This window comes from Lonchura striata, chromosome 3, assembly GCF_050655825.1.
Source record: "Lonchura striata isolate lonStrDom1 chromosome 3, ASM5065582v1, whole genome shotgun sequence".
NCBI lineage: Eukaryota > Metazoa > Chordata > Aves > Passeriformes > Estrildidae > Lonchura > Lonchura striata.
The window spans coordinates 68,765,509-68,783,008 of record NC_140705.1 but is presented as its reverse complement, the minus strand read 5'-3'; the positions used below and the strand labels follow the sequence as shown (position 1 = coordinate 68,783,008).

Here is a 17,500-nt window from a genome sequence, read left to right as displayed (position 1 = left end):
GCATCATTTCAGGACTGGACATACTTACACTATTACTATTACGAAGAAATATTTTAGCCCTCCTTTACCTGCATCTACCCAGCACAGCATTGAGGAATAAGGATCAAATGTCAGTCCATTTGGTAACCCAAGATCATCTTTAACAAGAATTCTTCTGTTTGTGCCATCCATGTATGAAGTTTCAATTTTAGGAGCTTCTCTGTTCCAGTCAGTCCAGTACAAATTTCTTAGGAAGAAGAAAAAGGCTAGAGTTGAGACAGGGACTTATCTCAAAAGACTGTTGTAATTAAGAAAATGCTAAGAACACAAAAGTAATACACAGCCCTAAATAATTTAAATAAATAAGAAGGGCCATATTGCACTTTGATATAGAAGTCAAAAAAGTGTAGTAAAAATGGAGCAAATATACTTCCATTAAAAACAAAAGGAGCAAGCACAGACATAAGAAGAAATGCTTTACTTCCATTGGTTAGCTTATGCTAGCCAAAAATACCTATATTTCAACAGTTCTGAGGGTCATTCAAAATCTACATCTACATTTCAAGTTCTTCATCTCACTTCCCATCATGTCTGCTCAGGCTAAAGCAAGAGTATTTGGCATACATTTGGGACCCATTTGAAATAATATTTTTATTTTCAGCATACCATGAAAGCAACACCCAGTGGAACCAGAGTAGTTTTTCCTCAGCAGAGATCCCAAGAGAGGGCCATTAACTCTCTGATGTTTTACAATTAATAGCCACTTTTTAGTGATAGGATATTTTTCCTTGGGTGGACATTCTGTGCCTGCGAATTTGCATGGTCCCTCAATGGCACCCATGTTGTATGCTCCTTAACACACACACACAAAATTTACTATAAGATGGAAGTCCATGATGCTTGACCTAAGCTTAATCCATGATGCCTGACCTGAACCCAGAGCCTTACTCCATCACTGGGGTTCTGTGTGGAACACTGTTCATTAAATAACCAGATAAATAAAATAAAGCTTTGTATGTGTTTCTTGACAACACATTCATACCCTCTCACAGGATCCACGACAATTGCTCTGGGGTTCACCAAGCCAGTGTCAAAAAGGATGCGACGCTGGCGCCCGTCCAGCCTGGCCACTTCTATTCTATCCAGTTGAGAGTCAGTCCAGAAGATGTTGCGACCTAGATGATCTACAGCTATCCCTTCAGGACTTCCCAAGTCTGCAGGAGAACAGAGACAAACATTCCTAGCCATTATATTTATTCCCAATACACTCTGTTAGCCTCAGTGCTCCATAACGATAGCCTTTAAGAGAGATAAGTTTTCTTCAGTGTTCTGGCTGTGGTCCAACAAAAACTACTTTATATCACTCAGAAGAGGAACATGCATTTTACTTCAAAGTTTAAATACACAAAACTCTCATAAAGGCATAAAATGAAAAGTTCCATGCGGAACAAACTCACCACACATAGAAACTGTACATGCAGGGGCAAACATAGGAGTTTATAACAGAAAAGGAATAGCAGATAGTGTCAAAATCTTATTCTACCATACTTAGAAGGCCATAAAATGGATTTTATAACCCTTAATGTTTCTCCTTCCTTAGTACTGGCATACACAGCACTCCTCTGACAACTGAATTTATGCTAAGTGAGGCAACAATTAAACAAAATAAAATTCTAAATGCTAGAGACGATGACATTAACTAACTGATGCCATCTAGATCTAGTTCTTTGTTTTTGCAGAGCTGTTCTTTTTGGAACACAGTTTAGTACTGCATGAGCACAGTTTTCCTTGGACAATTAGTTGTTCCAAAAGCAACAGGAAATAGCAGATAATGACCTTACTGCTCTAGCATTAGTAATTTCTAACTTGGGTGCAGAACGCAGAAAAAAAATGTATAAAGCTTAATTCAGCCACTATGAGAAACTGCTCTGTTTTTATCAAGGCTCCATTGAAAAAAAAGCAGGCAGACCATGAGGAATTTAAGGAAGCCAAAGACAAGTTACAAAAAAAAGTCTATTTTCATTCAATTTCAGTTCCAAAAGAAGAGGAAAGAATTGTACATGGTCACTCCCCAAAAGAGGAAAAGTGACCCTTTAAACCAGCCAGATGTTGAAAAAAAGCACCTTTCAAATGCTGATCCACACACAGAATGGAATGTATTAGACTTCTTTTAATTCTTGGGTTTATTCACTGACAGCCATTAAACAAACATTATGTGACACAAGCAACCTTTCTGGCGAAAAGGCATTTGGCTCCGGATGTTAGAACATAGGACTCTCTAGATTTTGCTATTGTGATATTGCTGTAACAATTGCACAACAGTTCAAGCATCCTCTGCTCTCCCACTCCAGTGGATTACACTTTATCTGCACACATGGCATTTTAAGTTTATATTAATTTCTGAAGAGGTGGAAAGGAACAAACATGATGCATTTCATTGTTTCTGACTCACAGCTCATGGCCGGATGGAAGGGGTGATGGGCAAGAAAGTAAATGTTAATCAGGCATTTTTTATGCCCCCTGAGGGCTCTTGGGCACACTTTGACTCAGATACACTGATTTCACATTACTCCTTTATTTCTCTAAGTGCTTCTGTGAAGCTAAGCCTGTCAGCTGCAATAAACCACCTCATGTATACTTCAGACCCTCAAATGTTCTTACTTTTTCCTTGCCAGTGGCAGCGTCTGCTGAGGATGGCCTCCTCTTGAGGTGACGGCAGCAACAGTGCCCAGTGTCTGGGATCAGAAGATTACTGACTAAATGGTAATGGAGGAGCTCCCAGAGTCTTTTAGGAAACAAGACAGTAGCAGGCAAAAGGTTTGCTGTCATTGATTCCCAAGAGCCCCTGCTCCCTGACTAGTTTCCTTGTTTCAATTTCCTTATGTCAGCCATATGTTAGAAGATTTAGAGAAGTCTAAAGTAAATGTCCCTTCTGTGTAGTTGATAATGAGCCAGAAAACACTATCCCCCATGGAGGGAGGGGTAAGGGAATATTTCAAAGCTTCATTTATCACCAGTCTTTCCAGAAGCACAAATATGTTCTTGCTATATTGTCATCAAGCCTGATACAGTCAGAGGCTCTGTCCCTGAGGGCAGGTTTGTACAGACATACACAGCCAATAAGACTTTAAGCAATTACTTTAAAGCAGGGAAAGCTCTGCTTCCTAACCTACTGCCACAGCTGCAGGGCTAAGAAAGCCTCCACAGCCTCCACAGCTGCAGGGATAAAGGAGAACTGGATGGGGCTCCACAATTAAACAGTGTTTCTGAAAAGCAGCACAACTTGGATCACAAGAGCTTTAAAAAGAAACAGCCAAAAATGTAGTACATTCCACAAAAATACGCATGAACTGAAGAAAGCAGCTGGAGCTCACAGGAGGAAGAAGGCAAAGATCAAAATGAAACAAAAAAATTCTCCTAAGTCTTCTGAGGGGGAGGCCTTTTCCTATTTCATTTGAAAGTTTGAAATTTGAAAGTTTCAGTTTTGGCCCACAAAGAAGATATCCATTCAAATGCGGAATATTCATTATTACTTTGATCTGAATCCTTATTAAAATGTCAAAGAGGGGCTTCTTTGGTCCAGTCATTGTGATTAGGCATTTCTTGTCTTAGGTGAGTGACCACCAGGGAGGCCTTGCAGGGTCTCTGACTGCTATAGATGGCCTTAAACTCCCCCTTTCTCCTTCCTAGGACAATGGTAGGATCCAAGCCACCCCATCTGTCTGCTGTCCCTAAAAGAATGGAGTCCCACAATTGACTATTCCAAAGCACAAAATTCAGGCAGTGATTCTCTACACATCCAAAGAAAACCAAACCAAATTTATTGTAGAGTTTTATACCTGGCTGATCATTTTTCTAAAATAAATTTCACAAGTTTTTGTAACAATGTCTGCAAAGGATTCAAAGCAAAGGTGACCTCTTCCAGTATCTTGCCTTCACAAGTGTTCTAGGATCTTGAGGGCACTAGTGTTTAAAATGTGCCTCCAGCTACTTTTGCTATGCATTTCTTTTTAATGACATCTCCCCTAGCCACTCACTTTGTTCTCTAAACCTGTCCTTCCCCTTAGCCCTTTCCATGAAATAAAAGGGTTTAACATCCAAGATGCATGGGCTTGCACTTAACCCTTCTAATGAATATTAACATGGAGTGCAATAGCAGCAGTCTTGAAGGAAAGACTGTAAGAACAAGATGAAAACTGGATAAGCATTAACTCCACATTACCACCATTACCATTACCAATGCTCAAATCCTTGGACAACTACAAAGGGTAAAAATCAAACAAGGTGGCTTTACTACTTTCCATGTTCACTTGAGTAGCAGGCATGGGAAAGCCACAGCTGAAATGTTTTCTAACAACTCTTCAGCTGTTTGATCCCCAAGCCAAAGGAAGAGAGAGCAGGAGTTCTCTTCAGCCTCCATGCTCACCAGTCCTTTCTCAGCAGAGCAGACAGCTAACAGGTAGAGTTCCGGAGAGAAAAAAAAAAAATACTACATGTCACAAAATCTCAGCTATCCAGCACCTAACTTGCTTTCCATAACAAAAATCAAAGACACCCCCTGATAGTATACCATGTTACTATATAAACACAGCTCTGAGTCAACTCAGACAATACCTAGGAAGTACATATTACTAAATTCAAGTCTCATACCACTCCTAGAGAAAGACTTTTGTGCTGTTACCTGTTTTGATTATGGTTGTTGGCTCCCCACCATGCAGGCTGGCCCTGCTGATCGAAGGGCCACTGATGTCTGTCCAATAAACCATCTTGTCCACGCAGTCATAAGCAACTCCAATAACAACTTTGTCCTGTTGGACAACAGGCAAGTTAGATCAGCTTAGGATAAACAACAGTTACTCATCAGCAGCAATAACTTATGCTTTTAAGTTTCAAGCTTGAAGAAATAAAATTCTTGAGGAAAGGTAGGAAAAGGGGAGGAGAGGCTAAGAAAATCACTGTCAAATATCTTAGAAAAATACTTTCAGTTAAAAGTCCCTTTTAATTAGCAGAGATCATTCATCATTATCTCAAAGAAGCATTGGAGATATTAGTACTGAAAAGTTTGTTCAACTTCTACAGCTTCATCTGCATACCCATCTAAAAAAAGTTCATGTTGACATTTTACTGTGTTGCCGCTTCATGTACCTTTTTCCTCTCATTCTTTCCCTTTAAGGGGGAATAATGACTTCCATCAAATCTGACTTACACTGACATCCAAATCATGAATTAAGGCTACACTTCCTATGTAGCACCATTGGAATCTAAAAAGTTCTAGCAAAGTAAGATTTTAAAATAAAAGTTAGCTTAAACAAGTACTGCGTAAATCATTGTGGTGGAAACAATGTGCTCAGTAACAAGAAACATTTAAATGCAATTTTTCAGGCAGAAAGAAGACAGGACTAGAGTTTAGGTTTAGAGTTCAAACTCCCTCCCCCAGGCAAATCAAAGGGAGTATCAGGGTAAAGCAACAATTGTACATGGATTCCCAAGACTGTCACTGCTCTGCTTTTGCAACACAGCTTCTTAGAAAGATGTTCCAAACCCATGAATTAAAACAGATGCACTTATTCATCATTGTACATTAATTCTGTGGGTTACAAAACAGTATAAACACCTTTATAAACACTTTGCAAATACACAACACAGATAATACGAAGTCAAAAATGCTAGCAGAGACTGAAAGTTTCCATTTAATTGGAAGTTTCTAGAAAGAATTGCATCTTATCTCCTGGAAGTTCTTTCCTCAAAATACTTCTAATTAATTAATTAAAGTTAGATCAAGTAAATAATGAGACTATGTGACATGTATTCAGAATCATATCACCTTCAGACTTTTTACTTTTTTAGATGTTTTTTAAAGTGCAGCAGCACTTTATAAAGGGACAAAGCTGATTTGCCCTTACATCACAGCAATTTATGGTACTATTTAATGAAGTGAGTGTGTGTAATTTAGCCAGTATTTGATTTAGTAACTGCTCGTTATAATATATGAGGAAAAAAAAAAGGAAATCAGCATGCTACTTGACATTGACATCTATTCTAAATAAAGCAACACTGGAATGAAACCAGAAATCCTAGGCCTTGGGCAAAAGAAATGAATGCGATGAAACTGCCACTGCAAAGGGCTGGCATGTGACACAGGTGGTGGAAAAGAGAGGTTCTCAGTATCAGGAATTAATTTTCTAGGAAAAAAGATTCTCAAGACAGTAGTAAGAAGCATGGGAAAAAGATCTACCACCCACTGGGCTTACACATGAAGAAGGAAGCAAAAAAAAAAAGAAGAAAGAAAAATATATGTGTAGCCAAGAAGTGGAGAGAACTGACTGAAAAAAAAACAGGAATAGATTAAGACTTAGGAAAAAACATTGAGGGAGTAGGAAAGGAAAAAAGGGGAAAAAATCTCTATCTACTGATATTGTACATCTCCTAAACATTTATACCAGAGTCAGAAATTTAATAGAAGTATGAACAGACAGTAGTTTATATGAAGAGCTGCTGGAGGCACATGAAATTAGATTTTTGTCTTGTGATCTATTGTGAGCCATTCTTTAAAAGGAAACAATTACTTGTTGCATACCTTAAGTTTAAGATTTTTGACTAGTCAGGTCAGGAATTTTCAGTATCAAATTGGTGGGATACTGAAATTTTAATGAAGAGTAAAAATTGTGTTTTCTACTTAAATAATTGAGGTATGCAGACAAACAGCAGCTTTCATTTTTGTCAGGAATCTTCTAAAAAACATGGACTTAGCATAGTAAATTACTTACTGGAATATGCAAGAGTGCTTTTGCACCATTTTTCTTCATATTATTTCCCTCTAGTGGAACATGTTCAATTTTACCACTTTGGGCAAAAAGCAAGTGTGTTCCTGGTGGCAGAGGTACCGTGTCTGGTCGAACAGAGGGCCCAACAACAACAGGGGGAGTGGCTGTGCTCAGACCTTGTAAATAGAGAAGAAAGAGATGGGCAAAAAATTAGTTTGTGCAGCACAACAAGGCTCCTTATTATCTGCAGAGACACAATTACAGTCAGAATTTTTAGAAGGAAGCAGCCCTATAAGCAAACATCAATAACTACAATCAGATGCAAAAAGCTTCCAAAATCTTCCTCTTGGTTGACAGAGAAGGAGCAATTGACATAATAGGTCTTTTCATGTTTGCCTCTGCAATTGTTCTTTACTTCAAATGTTTAGAAAAATCTATCTTATTTTGCAGCTGAAGTGAGGAAGTCGTAGGAAGAACATCCTTCATTTCCTGAGGCAAGTCAGCTGTTACAGCTCCCAGAAGGCAGAGACTATCTGGGCCTCTCACTGTTTCAAGGCAAGGAAAAAGCTAGAAAACTTTCTTGTTCAGAAGCTTACCAGAGCTGTACAGGTACCCTGGCTGAAGGAAAAGTGTATGCTGGGATCACTGAAGAGCATAAGACAGCAGAAATCTGCATTGCTCCAAGTCAGTGCTGTAGCTCATGGAAGGACTAAACCCCACATTTGGGAGATGGTGCACTCAGACAGAGATACCAACAAGAAACAACTACTTCAGCCACTTACATGGTGGTCGAACTCCTGGACCGCTTCTGGTGCCATCAATCTCATTTCCATCCCTATCCACACACCAGCAATATCCACTGCCAGCATGGCACTGAGTGGGTAGGTAATTCCCATGCTCATCACACTGGGGAATGAAGTGACCAGCTCTTACACCCCTTGGGAAGAAAGCACCTCCACTGCCAAGAGCTGCTTCACGTTCATGCTGGCATTTGGTCTTTTCTGCTTCTGGGGAAAACAATGAACAGAACAAAACAAACCCCAGTGAACATTTCTGCTTTAGCTAATAACTACAGTCCATTAACAGTTAACATCTACTGACCCCCTGTACACAAGAATTCTTACCTCTAGTGGAGCATGACACTGTTCCAAACATTGAAGGCATGTGACTTCAGAACAGCTTCAACAAGTCTGCCCTATGTAAGTGTGACATATGTGCCTTAAACTTATTTTATCTCTCACTGCCTAGTTTATAAGAGAACAAGTCCCCTGCATCTTCCATCACTGAAAGGTCATAAACAGGAGCTGGAAAACTTGGTTGTTCTCCTTGAAGCAAATGAGCAAGAACATTCTGTCTGACTTTTGACCCTGAAGTCTACTTACTGGCAATTATCCATGGGCTTTAAAATGTGACTAATTTGACAGACCCTACAGCTGCTGAAGGTTTTTTTGTAATGCTAAAAGTTGAGATTTCCTTCAAAGCCACAAGAGAAAACCACAACATGAGGCAGATGCCAAATCCTCTGAAGATCTTAGGAGGTGAAGCAATTAATTGCTATGATCTATGTTAGGTCTTTAAAGTTTGGTTATGAAGTTTGAGCACTCAATTCTTCTAGATCTAAGAAAGAAATTGCAGGAGCATCTAGTCCACTGTCTGGTGAAGGATGGAGAAACATACCACGCACACTGGCTACATCACATGCATATATATTACTGCAGAGACTACAGAGGAAAGAAACTTTTCAGATGTCAGATCAGGACATTCAGAGATCCAGCTCTTTATGTTTTAGTTTTACTAAATGGTCTGAAATAAAATGTACACCTTCTTATTATAATATCTATCATGCAGGTGGGAAAGTCATCTGGATCAACACATCTTCTAGAAGCCAAAGAACATAATGAAATTAAAAGAATACAAAAAAATATTATATTTCCTTCTCCAGACAAAGAAATCTGGCTTGGTTTTAGCATACACTTGAGAGGAGAGGAGAGGAAGATGTAGTTATGGAAGAGTACCCTTTCCCTGTCAATGATTTCTACAGACATTTAGAAATACTTAGCACAAACTGTCTGCCGAAGAGCCATTAACACTACACTTCCATTTACTCCTTTCCTTGTTTTTACACTGCCAAGATTAGGACAGGATTAGTTTTGTGTGGCTCAGACTAGACTGACCCTAGCTGAGCAAAAAGCTAATCCCATGCATCTACAGACTGTTGTGGTGTAAATCTCTGTTCTGTAAAAAGAAGGAAGGGTTTTTATTGATATTTAAACTAGTTATGCAAGAAAAAGCTTTGGACAAGTTTCATACACCTGGACATAATTAGAGAAATATAAATGACTGGAGAACAGCTCACTGAACAACTGCAATATTTGGCATTGGTTTTAACGTGGGTGGTGGAGAGCCTTGAATCAACCTACAAAACCAGATCTTGTAGGAAAGCTTTCATTATCTGTCTCAGATTTTGTTTTCATGTATTCAGTGTCCTATGCAGTATGCAGGTAAACAGATGGCTTTGCCACAGGTTTTTTTATTTTATACTCTCATTTATAGGCACTGTTCACGGGAGAAAGCAGGGGGAACATCAAGTACTGGTAAACTACCCCCACACATAGTTTTGTCCAGTGCAGAAAAAAATTAATTATTTCATTCCTATCAGCTTTGAGAAACACTATTAACTCCTCCTCAGTAGGATGCAAGAAAAAAATTAGAAACTGTTACTTTTCTTCTTTGCATCAGAAACTCATAAAAATAGGGTATATGCCAACAGGTTACAGTTTTTTAATCAATATTCTATATGACTTATGGAAAGGAGGGTGTATACACTCCCAGATAGGATCCAGTGGTTACACATAAAATATATTAGTGTTGTTGGTGCCTTGAAATATCAATGTCTATTCTAATTTCAAGACAATATTCACAATAATATCTGCAGATTTTACTCAGGAATTCCGATTGTATTTTTTTAAGAGAACTTATCTTGCAGTGATCAAGACCATTCTCACAAATGGTCTGCTTCTGCACATAGCAACTAAAGTCAAGAGACTTGTCAAAAAAATCAAAATTAGTATTGAATTTCTAGAAGGCAGAGCATATGATTGGTTCTTTCTAAAAAAATCCATCAATGCTAAATTTTTACTTGCATAAAAATATTTGCAAATACTCTATTGGCACTCACTTTTAGGAATAAATGTGTAGTTTACTACTTCTTTGCTCATGAAAACCCCTTATACTAGTGATCACTTTATATACAGTATCAAGTACAGTTAGTAAGCTATGTCAAACAGACATTCTGAAAAGAAATAAAGTCAGAGTTACCATGTTCATCTGTGCTGACTCAATAATTTTAACCCATCTTTCAACACTGTTTTGACTCCCTAATATGAATTTAACCAGTATTAAAACTTATAAACCAAACAAGTTACTAAACTAAAGAACAGCTCAACCAAGCATTTGGAATCCTTTCTCCATTTCTTCCTTCTTACCCCTGAATCATGGCCAGGATTACTATGCTTACAGTTTAGAGGCACCTAAAGAAATGTGAGTTGAAACCTAGTCCAGTGTTCTGGTGAAGGCACAATAATATTGGATACAGATGACAGTGGGTTAGGATAAATAATCTGCTTACACTGTTTATACTGCCATACCTTTTACTCAGTGAGGTTAGGAGAAGATGCTCTGATTTTGCAAGTTTTAAACTGGATTAACTCTCTAAAATTAGTCTAGCTATGGCAGAGTTTGAAAGATGAGATTGACACAATAAATAAAGCACATTTCCTGCCCTGATGAGCTAACAGCACAAGCTAGGCAAAATGAGTATGAAAGGGCACATATTTAGGCAGCACAAGGGCTACTTCTTAAGCCAGCATCCAGACACAAACATAAGAGCCAGAAAATTTCCTTCACTACAGCAGCCTAAAGGTGGTTTCTTAGTCAGCCTGCCTTTAACATAAGTACTGTAGTATTTCATCCAGTCAAGACTCTTCAAAGACATAGAACAATTAGCATTAGGAGAGTCCTCTGATCATGTGATTGTCATGAAGAAAAAGTCCATTAAATACAACAGGTAGTGAAAAGAGCAAACAACATCTACCTGCTATAATGGTGCTGCTACATCTACTACTGCACCTGATTGTAGCAAATAGAAAACAAGCCACGCCTGTTTCAAGGCTCCATATACAGGGATAACTGGCCCTGATTTTCAGGAGGTTCTCACCATTCTTGGAACCCATATTTGAAAGGTTATGCAAATGATCATGTCGTTACACCAGGATTAGTTCATTCTGCCAGAGATTAAACAACCAGTGAAAGCAGGACCTAGGTAATTATTAGTGATGAAAAAAAGCAGGGGGGACATCAGTTTTTCATTAACAACAGGATCAAGTTATAGTATTTTTCAGTATATGCATTTAAACATCACCAATCAGCATTTGCTGTAAAATTAAGTAAAACCCTATCCTCACTGCGTTTTGCTGCAGTTGATGCTTGACTGCTGAAGGTAATACACAGACCCAATAGCTTTGTGTTTTCCTACAGCACTCTATTTATGTCCACAGGACTGTTTCATTTTGGAAACTAAGCACTTAATTTGGCAAATACTTAAAAACTGGAAGAAATTATCTGAGTCAGAAATCCAATGTCATTAAGTAGCGGTATCTTTGGTAAATTCCCATATTACCTTAGTATTGCTTGTAAATATCCCTATTAAGAAATTTAATTCCATCATTTGGATTCCAGAGGAAGATATACAACCATAGCTTGGCATCATTTGTGGAAGTGAAACAGGCCACATGAGAAGGACAGGATGTAAATGTAAAGTCATATTTCTTGGAATAAACTGTGTAGGAAAGCCTCTAAAGATAGATTAATCTTTGAAAGTGCAACCCAAAAACGCTATCAGCACATTACATCTCAGTGCTGTAGGGATTGTGGGATGGTATAAAAAAGAATTCAGCACAGGGAATATACAGGCATAGAGAAGAGTATGAGGCTATGGAGGTGATTCATAAATACTGCATCCAGCTCTAGCAATCACACTTCAAAAGAACAGTGATAAATTGAATGAGCATACAGAAAAAAGCTCTTAAGACAGAAGCTGTAGAGCAGAATAGAGAACTAATGTGCAATGAAGAATTTGTGGACTGTGGAACACAGTACAAGTCAGACTAGATACACAGAGTGGTGCATCCTGAACTTCAGCTAAAATGATTGATTTGTATTTGATGAATATTAAACATTGTTTTTCAGTTGATTCATGAATTACCAGTAGAAATCTGGAATTTAAAAGTCACCAAATGGAATTTGTAAAAATGAAAACAAAAGTAGCCTGAATGTGGAAAGATGAGATGAAAAACAGAAGTAACTATTTTTCACATATGTAAAGAAAGAAACAGAATGGAGAAAAAACCAAACTAAATCCATATACAAACATTCAAGGTATTTTTTAGCCATAGAGGATTGCTCTTGTAGCAGCAATGTAGAAAATTATTTATGAACTTTTCTTAAAAAAGATGGAAGGTGAGTGAAAGGATGAGAAACTGAGATGTATAGACTTGTCTTATTCAAAGACTTATATTGACATTTTTAATTGCTGTCCTCAGACGCCATAGAAAAAAAAATTAAAAATCCAAATAAAAAAAGTTTCTCTTTGTCCCTTCATTTTCCTTTGTAATTCCTCACTTACAGTTTTGTCCTCATGTGTTTCTCATGTGAAACCAGTTGCACACAGATGATCAGAGAATAGCTCTTAACCGTTCCTAGTTCCAAGAATCCAGTCTCGTTACTGTTTAGTAAACAGCGTCTGGGGTCTGCAGGGTAGAAACACTCAGACATCTGGTTTTTTTGAAATGGAAAAATGAAGCGTGAGGAAATAATGAAGTACAGACTTCCGTAATAGCTCGGAGCAGCAGGACATTCCAGCGTCATTAACTCTTTCATTAACCTGCCTGCTCACTCCTACAGACATTCCCATGTCTGTGACTAAAATCCATTTTTCTTGTTAGTCTACTTGTTTCAAGAGTTGCCATTGAGACTTAACAGTAGGTTTCATACAGTAATAAAGACGCCAAACAAGCAAGTAATTGTACACATGGGTTGGAACAGAGAAAAGCAAAAAGAACTGAGTATTTGGATGAATGAAACTTTCCATGCTATTAACAACCAGGAAACATTTCAGTTACTACACAGAGACTTATTAGATCAAAACCTTAGTGGGTAAAAAGTGGGAGACAGGGTCTCTAATTACAGCTGAATACAATACAGCCTCCTCTGCAATCTCCATTCTGAAGCACCTCGAATGCTAGGGTAAACAAAACTACTTTTGTGAGGCTTCAGAAAGTATAGTTTTTCTGTCCCTGGCAGCTATTAACTGATGGATCCATCCATTCTAGAAGCACTAAAGCTTTAGCAGCAGATGACACCCCAAGGGCAGCTATTGTTCTATTAACTCTAAGAAGGGAGCAGTCCCTAAGTTGTAACCATTGCCATTGCTGCAGACTAGCTTCGCAACACCGATACTTTGTGCTTCAGTCACAATTTAGCAAAGTGAGACTTCTTACCTACTCACTTTTTTTTTTTTACTGCTCAGAACATTTAATGGGCAGAGACAATTGATACACATGTTTCTAAAGCCTGTCTTTTACTGGCAATACAAAACCATATTAAAAAAAAAAATCAGTCAGGCATATACGAAGACTAACAAAGCCTGGCAGATCTCCACCCACTAAAACAGTAGATACAAAACTCTTAAAAATATTTTGTTTCTGCTATTAAAATTGTGGGATGGAAAAATCCCTATTCAAGACAATTGTGTTGAGCACAAAGTGAAAAAGTGTACAGGATAAGTAGAAAATAAAGTAACTGCAAAATAATACCATGTGCTTAGCAGTTGAGTGGACACACTAACCACTGCATAAGAAAAGGTGTTAAGAATAACAAAACAACCCCCTACTTAAGTAAATCATCACATATATTCAGAAGAAATTAACTGTGTCCCTGTAATAAGGTTAATTGGCTGATTGCAAATATCACTCTACCAAACCACCTGTTTCATCTACAAAGGGCACATGGCAGACATGAAAGCAATGTTTTTGCCTCTACATTTCTGCCTGAAGAACTGGAAGCTTTAAGGTTTGATTTGCTTCAAATTATTCACATCAAGTTTCTCCTCTAGAAGAAATAATTTTGGTTTTATCAGCTGGATAGTTAGCTAAATATTTTGACACAGGTCATAAACACCAGTTAGCTCCTCATTCATCTAGCACTAAAATGAAAATACACATTGGTAATTGTGCATGAAATGTTAGTTAAAAATTATATTAAAAGACTGACAAAGTGGTGAAAGCTATGCCACAGAATTAAACACTTGAAATCCTCCTGAAATTTACCTATGATATAAAAATCTACAAGCACTGAGTGATTTCACATAACACCTTACTGTGCACATGGTCAAGTGTAATATAAATATGATCTAAAACCAGAATCAACTTTGATTTTTTTTTTCTCTTCTCTGTACAATCCTTTGTCTTTTGGTTTCAAAAGCTGCACATCCAATTGTGGAAAAAAAAAAGATCAGTAATTCAGAATTAGGGAATATAGAGGCAAAATAAAAATATTAAGTCTCAGGTAGTAATATCATGCCACAGAGACAAGCGCTTTGAAGCAAACACCTCCACTATTAAAAAATAACAAAACAACCCAACCAAAACACCTAAATCCTTTCTTTCCTTCTGGTCCTAGGATATTCTTATTACTCTTGACTGCACAGTTTGGGTTTCAGCCTGTTGAGAAATGCCCACCAGCAAGAATCTTAAGAGGAAGAAGAATTTGGTTTGAATATACTGAGAAGTTAGTGTTTACTTCCTGGCAGAAAGATTCACTATCTACAAAACCCGAGTGCTGTCCCATAGGTTTGCCATGCTGTTGAATTAAAATAAAATAACAATGCTACTTTGTGCTCCAATGTTCTTTCCTCTTTTTTTTTTTTTTTTTAAGCATACCTTCAAGATGAGTTTTACACTTCAAGCCTCAAAGTACAATGGAGAAACAGAAGTGAGAGGGTAAAGAACTTTCTCTTAAATTGAGAATAATCTGGATAAATACAGAAAAAAGTGCCAGCTGGAAACTGTAGTCTTTCTAGACCACAGGCTCTATGTGGCATGTAGGCATCTAGATCTTACTGCAGACAAGAGCCTCATTACTTTGGTCTCATGTTGCACTTTCTCCTGTAAATATTGCATTCACTTGTATTGCCAACAATTCCAGATATTTTATGGGAAGTGATTACTGAGTATGCAAACCAAATCACCTCCACTGTCAAACCTTTACAGAAGGCAACTTCAAAAGATATTATCAGCCTGGGGCTGAAAACTGCTGGGAATAGAATAAACAAAACACAAAAATTGATAGCAGTCAAGATACAATTTTGACACAAGCTTGGTAAAGTCCCAAACTTTAAAGACTTGAAAAGAATAAAGACAACAATGTGGAAGTAGCACTTTGTTTCAGAGGGACTCAAATTAAGATATATATTCTCCAAATTCCAAGTTATATTTCTGGTCCAACTTTCAAGAACTATAGAATTTTACCTCCTAACACACATCGGAAACCATCCCCACGATAACCTGCCTTGCAGTGGCAGCTGAAGGACCCAGGAGTGTTGTAGCAGAAAGCATCTGGATGACAGTGGCCCTGCTGACATTCATCTACATCTGTAAAAGAAAAGATCAATTTCAGACGAATGCTCCTTCTGATGGAAAAATCAGAGTGATGAAATAAAGTACAAACCTGTCACATTTTCAGCCTCCTATTTAGGGTGTCTGATTAGACAGACAGTGCTTTGGAAATACATCTAGTACAGAAATGCAAGGGAGATTAAAAAAGAGGCTGAAGAAGGGGAAGGGGTAGCACGCCTGTATTTTAGGTTCTCTGTCTCAGCAAATCCCAGGATTCTCCTATTCCAAAGGGTAATAGACATTATTAACTCACAGTATTTCAGACATATAAGTAATTTCTTTGGGAAATGTGGACATAACATAACAAGAGAAGTAGGATTTGGCTAGCCATGTTTCCAACATGTGATTAGGTAAAGCTCCCCCACTGCACTCATGACATGAAACAGAAAGCAATATTTTTTTACATAATCAGAACACTTTGTTTCACCACCTTAGTAATTCAAACCAATACAGTAGAAACGGTTGCAGCAGACAAAGGTTTGCAGCTGCAACTACTGCAATTCCTGCAGCGATCTCATCTTGGACCTTCTATGAATCAAACATCGAAGAGTAAATTCAAAAGCAAGAGGAAGAAAAGAAATGCTTAATAAAAATTCCTGCCCGAAGAACTCAGACTATGAAATTTCCTACTTGAAATGACAAGTAGGTATAGGACATGACAAAGACCAGCCCAGTAGTGCAATGCAGAGTATAAAAGCTGCAAAAGTATAAATGGTGCTACCCACCCTCACAGGCGCGCCCATCTCCGGAGAAGCCAGGGAGGCAGGTGCAGATGTAGGCAGACCCTCCAGTGTACACACACTGAGCACGCTGAGGAATGTCACAGCTGTGTGTGCCCCTCTGGCAGTGGTTTACCTCATGCTCCACAGCTGCAGGTTAAATGTGTAAGAGAGGAATGAAAAATCTTAACTTTCCTTCACAAAGTCTAAGCCTCATAGTAAGTTCATATGAGAGAACAACATCTGTGAAAGATTACAGAAGAGAAAGGAAACAAGGAACTGGGGGGAGTTTGCTCTGGGGATTGGGATTTTTTTTTTTTCCTGAAATCACCCCTTTCAGTGGTGTTAAATCTTATTAATGTTGTACAATGTATTGATTGTCCTCAGCACCTCACAGGTGCTTGTTAATACAGAATGGGGCAGAAAGGCTACCATAGTGACAGATCCTGATATGCATATCAGCTTTGGTTATGAAAAGGAGTCCTGAATGAAGAAATGTAAGGCATCTCACATGTTAGCTAAGTGGCCAGTTCTGGGAATTCTTTAGATGACCTACTACACTAACCTAGTACTGACCCAGGGCTGCTGTCACTTGGCAACAAATAAGAGCTGTGACTCACTCAGTGGCAGATAAACATGTTTGTCAACTACTGGACAGATCTGGGACCAGACCTGCAGTTTTCATAACTCTTTCATGCTGACAGCTGTGGCTCTGAAGGCACTGCACTACTTTGCACATAAATTGCTTTAGGATGTTGCTGCAGCTCTGTCTATGCTTACCTATTACATCAGAAAACAGGGAAGGAAACCATGGTATTTCAAATAGGAGGAGGTAAAATACTATAACAATTTCACACCTGAAAATAGGGTGTCTAGTGTGTACATCTAAGAACAGAGTTCCAACTGCTGTAACACTGAGGCTGTCTTTACACAGCTATGACAAGGATTTGACAGGGGGCCAAGACAAGACTCTACAATGTTCATTTCATCACAGCACACAGATGGAAACTACCAGAGTGTCAGCAGGGAAATAACAAAAAAATCTTCTATCAGAGCCATATGTGAAAACTCATTTTTTCTGTTTCTCTGGAGGAAATGACATCATTGTTAGACTCATTAATATCTTTAATTGATGAAGTAAGTTTTGGATTAAAAAGAAATTTATTTAAAACTGCATTATAAATACATAAGGTAAGAGTTGGAGCTCAAAGGGAATCTCCAAGTCTTTTTGTTTCTCATCCTACAAATAGGAGGACAATAATTATTTACAACTCTCTTATAAAGCTACTCAGTGAATCACACAGCT

At 38.1% G+C, this 17,500-nt stretch overlaps 1 protein-coding gene across 2 annotated transcripts in view; it reads right to left on the bottom strand.

The window, feature by feature from the left end:
• Positions 1–17,500, bottom strand: part of NID1 (nidogen 1) — a 42,658-nt gene that overhangs the window by 5,992 nt on the left and 19,166 nt on the right. For both annotated transcript variants that reach the window (XM_085575424.1, XM_021527091.3), the window contains exons 11-17: positions 16,201–16,344; positions 15,329–15,451; positions 7,526–7,750; positions 6,747–6,919; positions 4,661–4,787; positions 1,022–1,193; positions 69–226 (exon numbers count right to left, since the gene is read on the bottom strand). In XM_085575424.1, the coding sequence (XP_085431550.1) occupies positions 69–226; positions 1,022–1,193; positions 4,661–4,787; positions 6,747–6,919; positions 7,526–7,750; positions 15,329–15,451; positions 16,201–16,344 (1,122 nt within the window). The remainder of the gene's footprint in view (positions 1–68; positions 227–1,021; positions 1,194–4,660; positions 4,788–6,746; positions 6,920–7,525; positions 7,751–15,328; positions 15,452–16,200; positions 16,345–17,500) is intronic.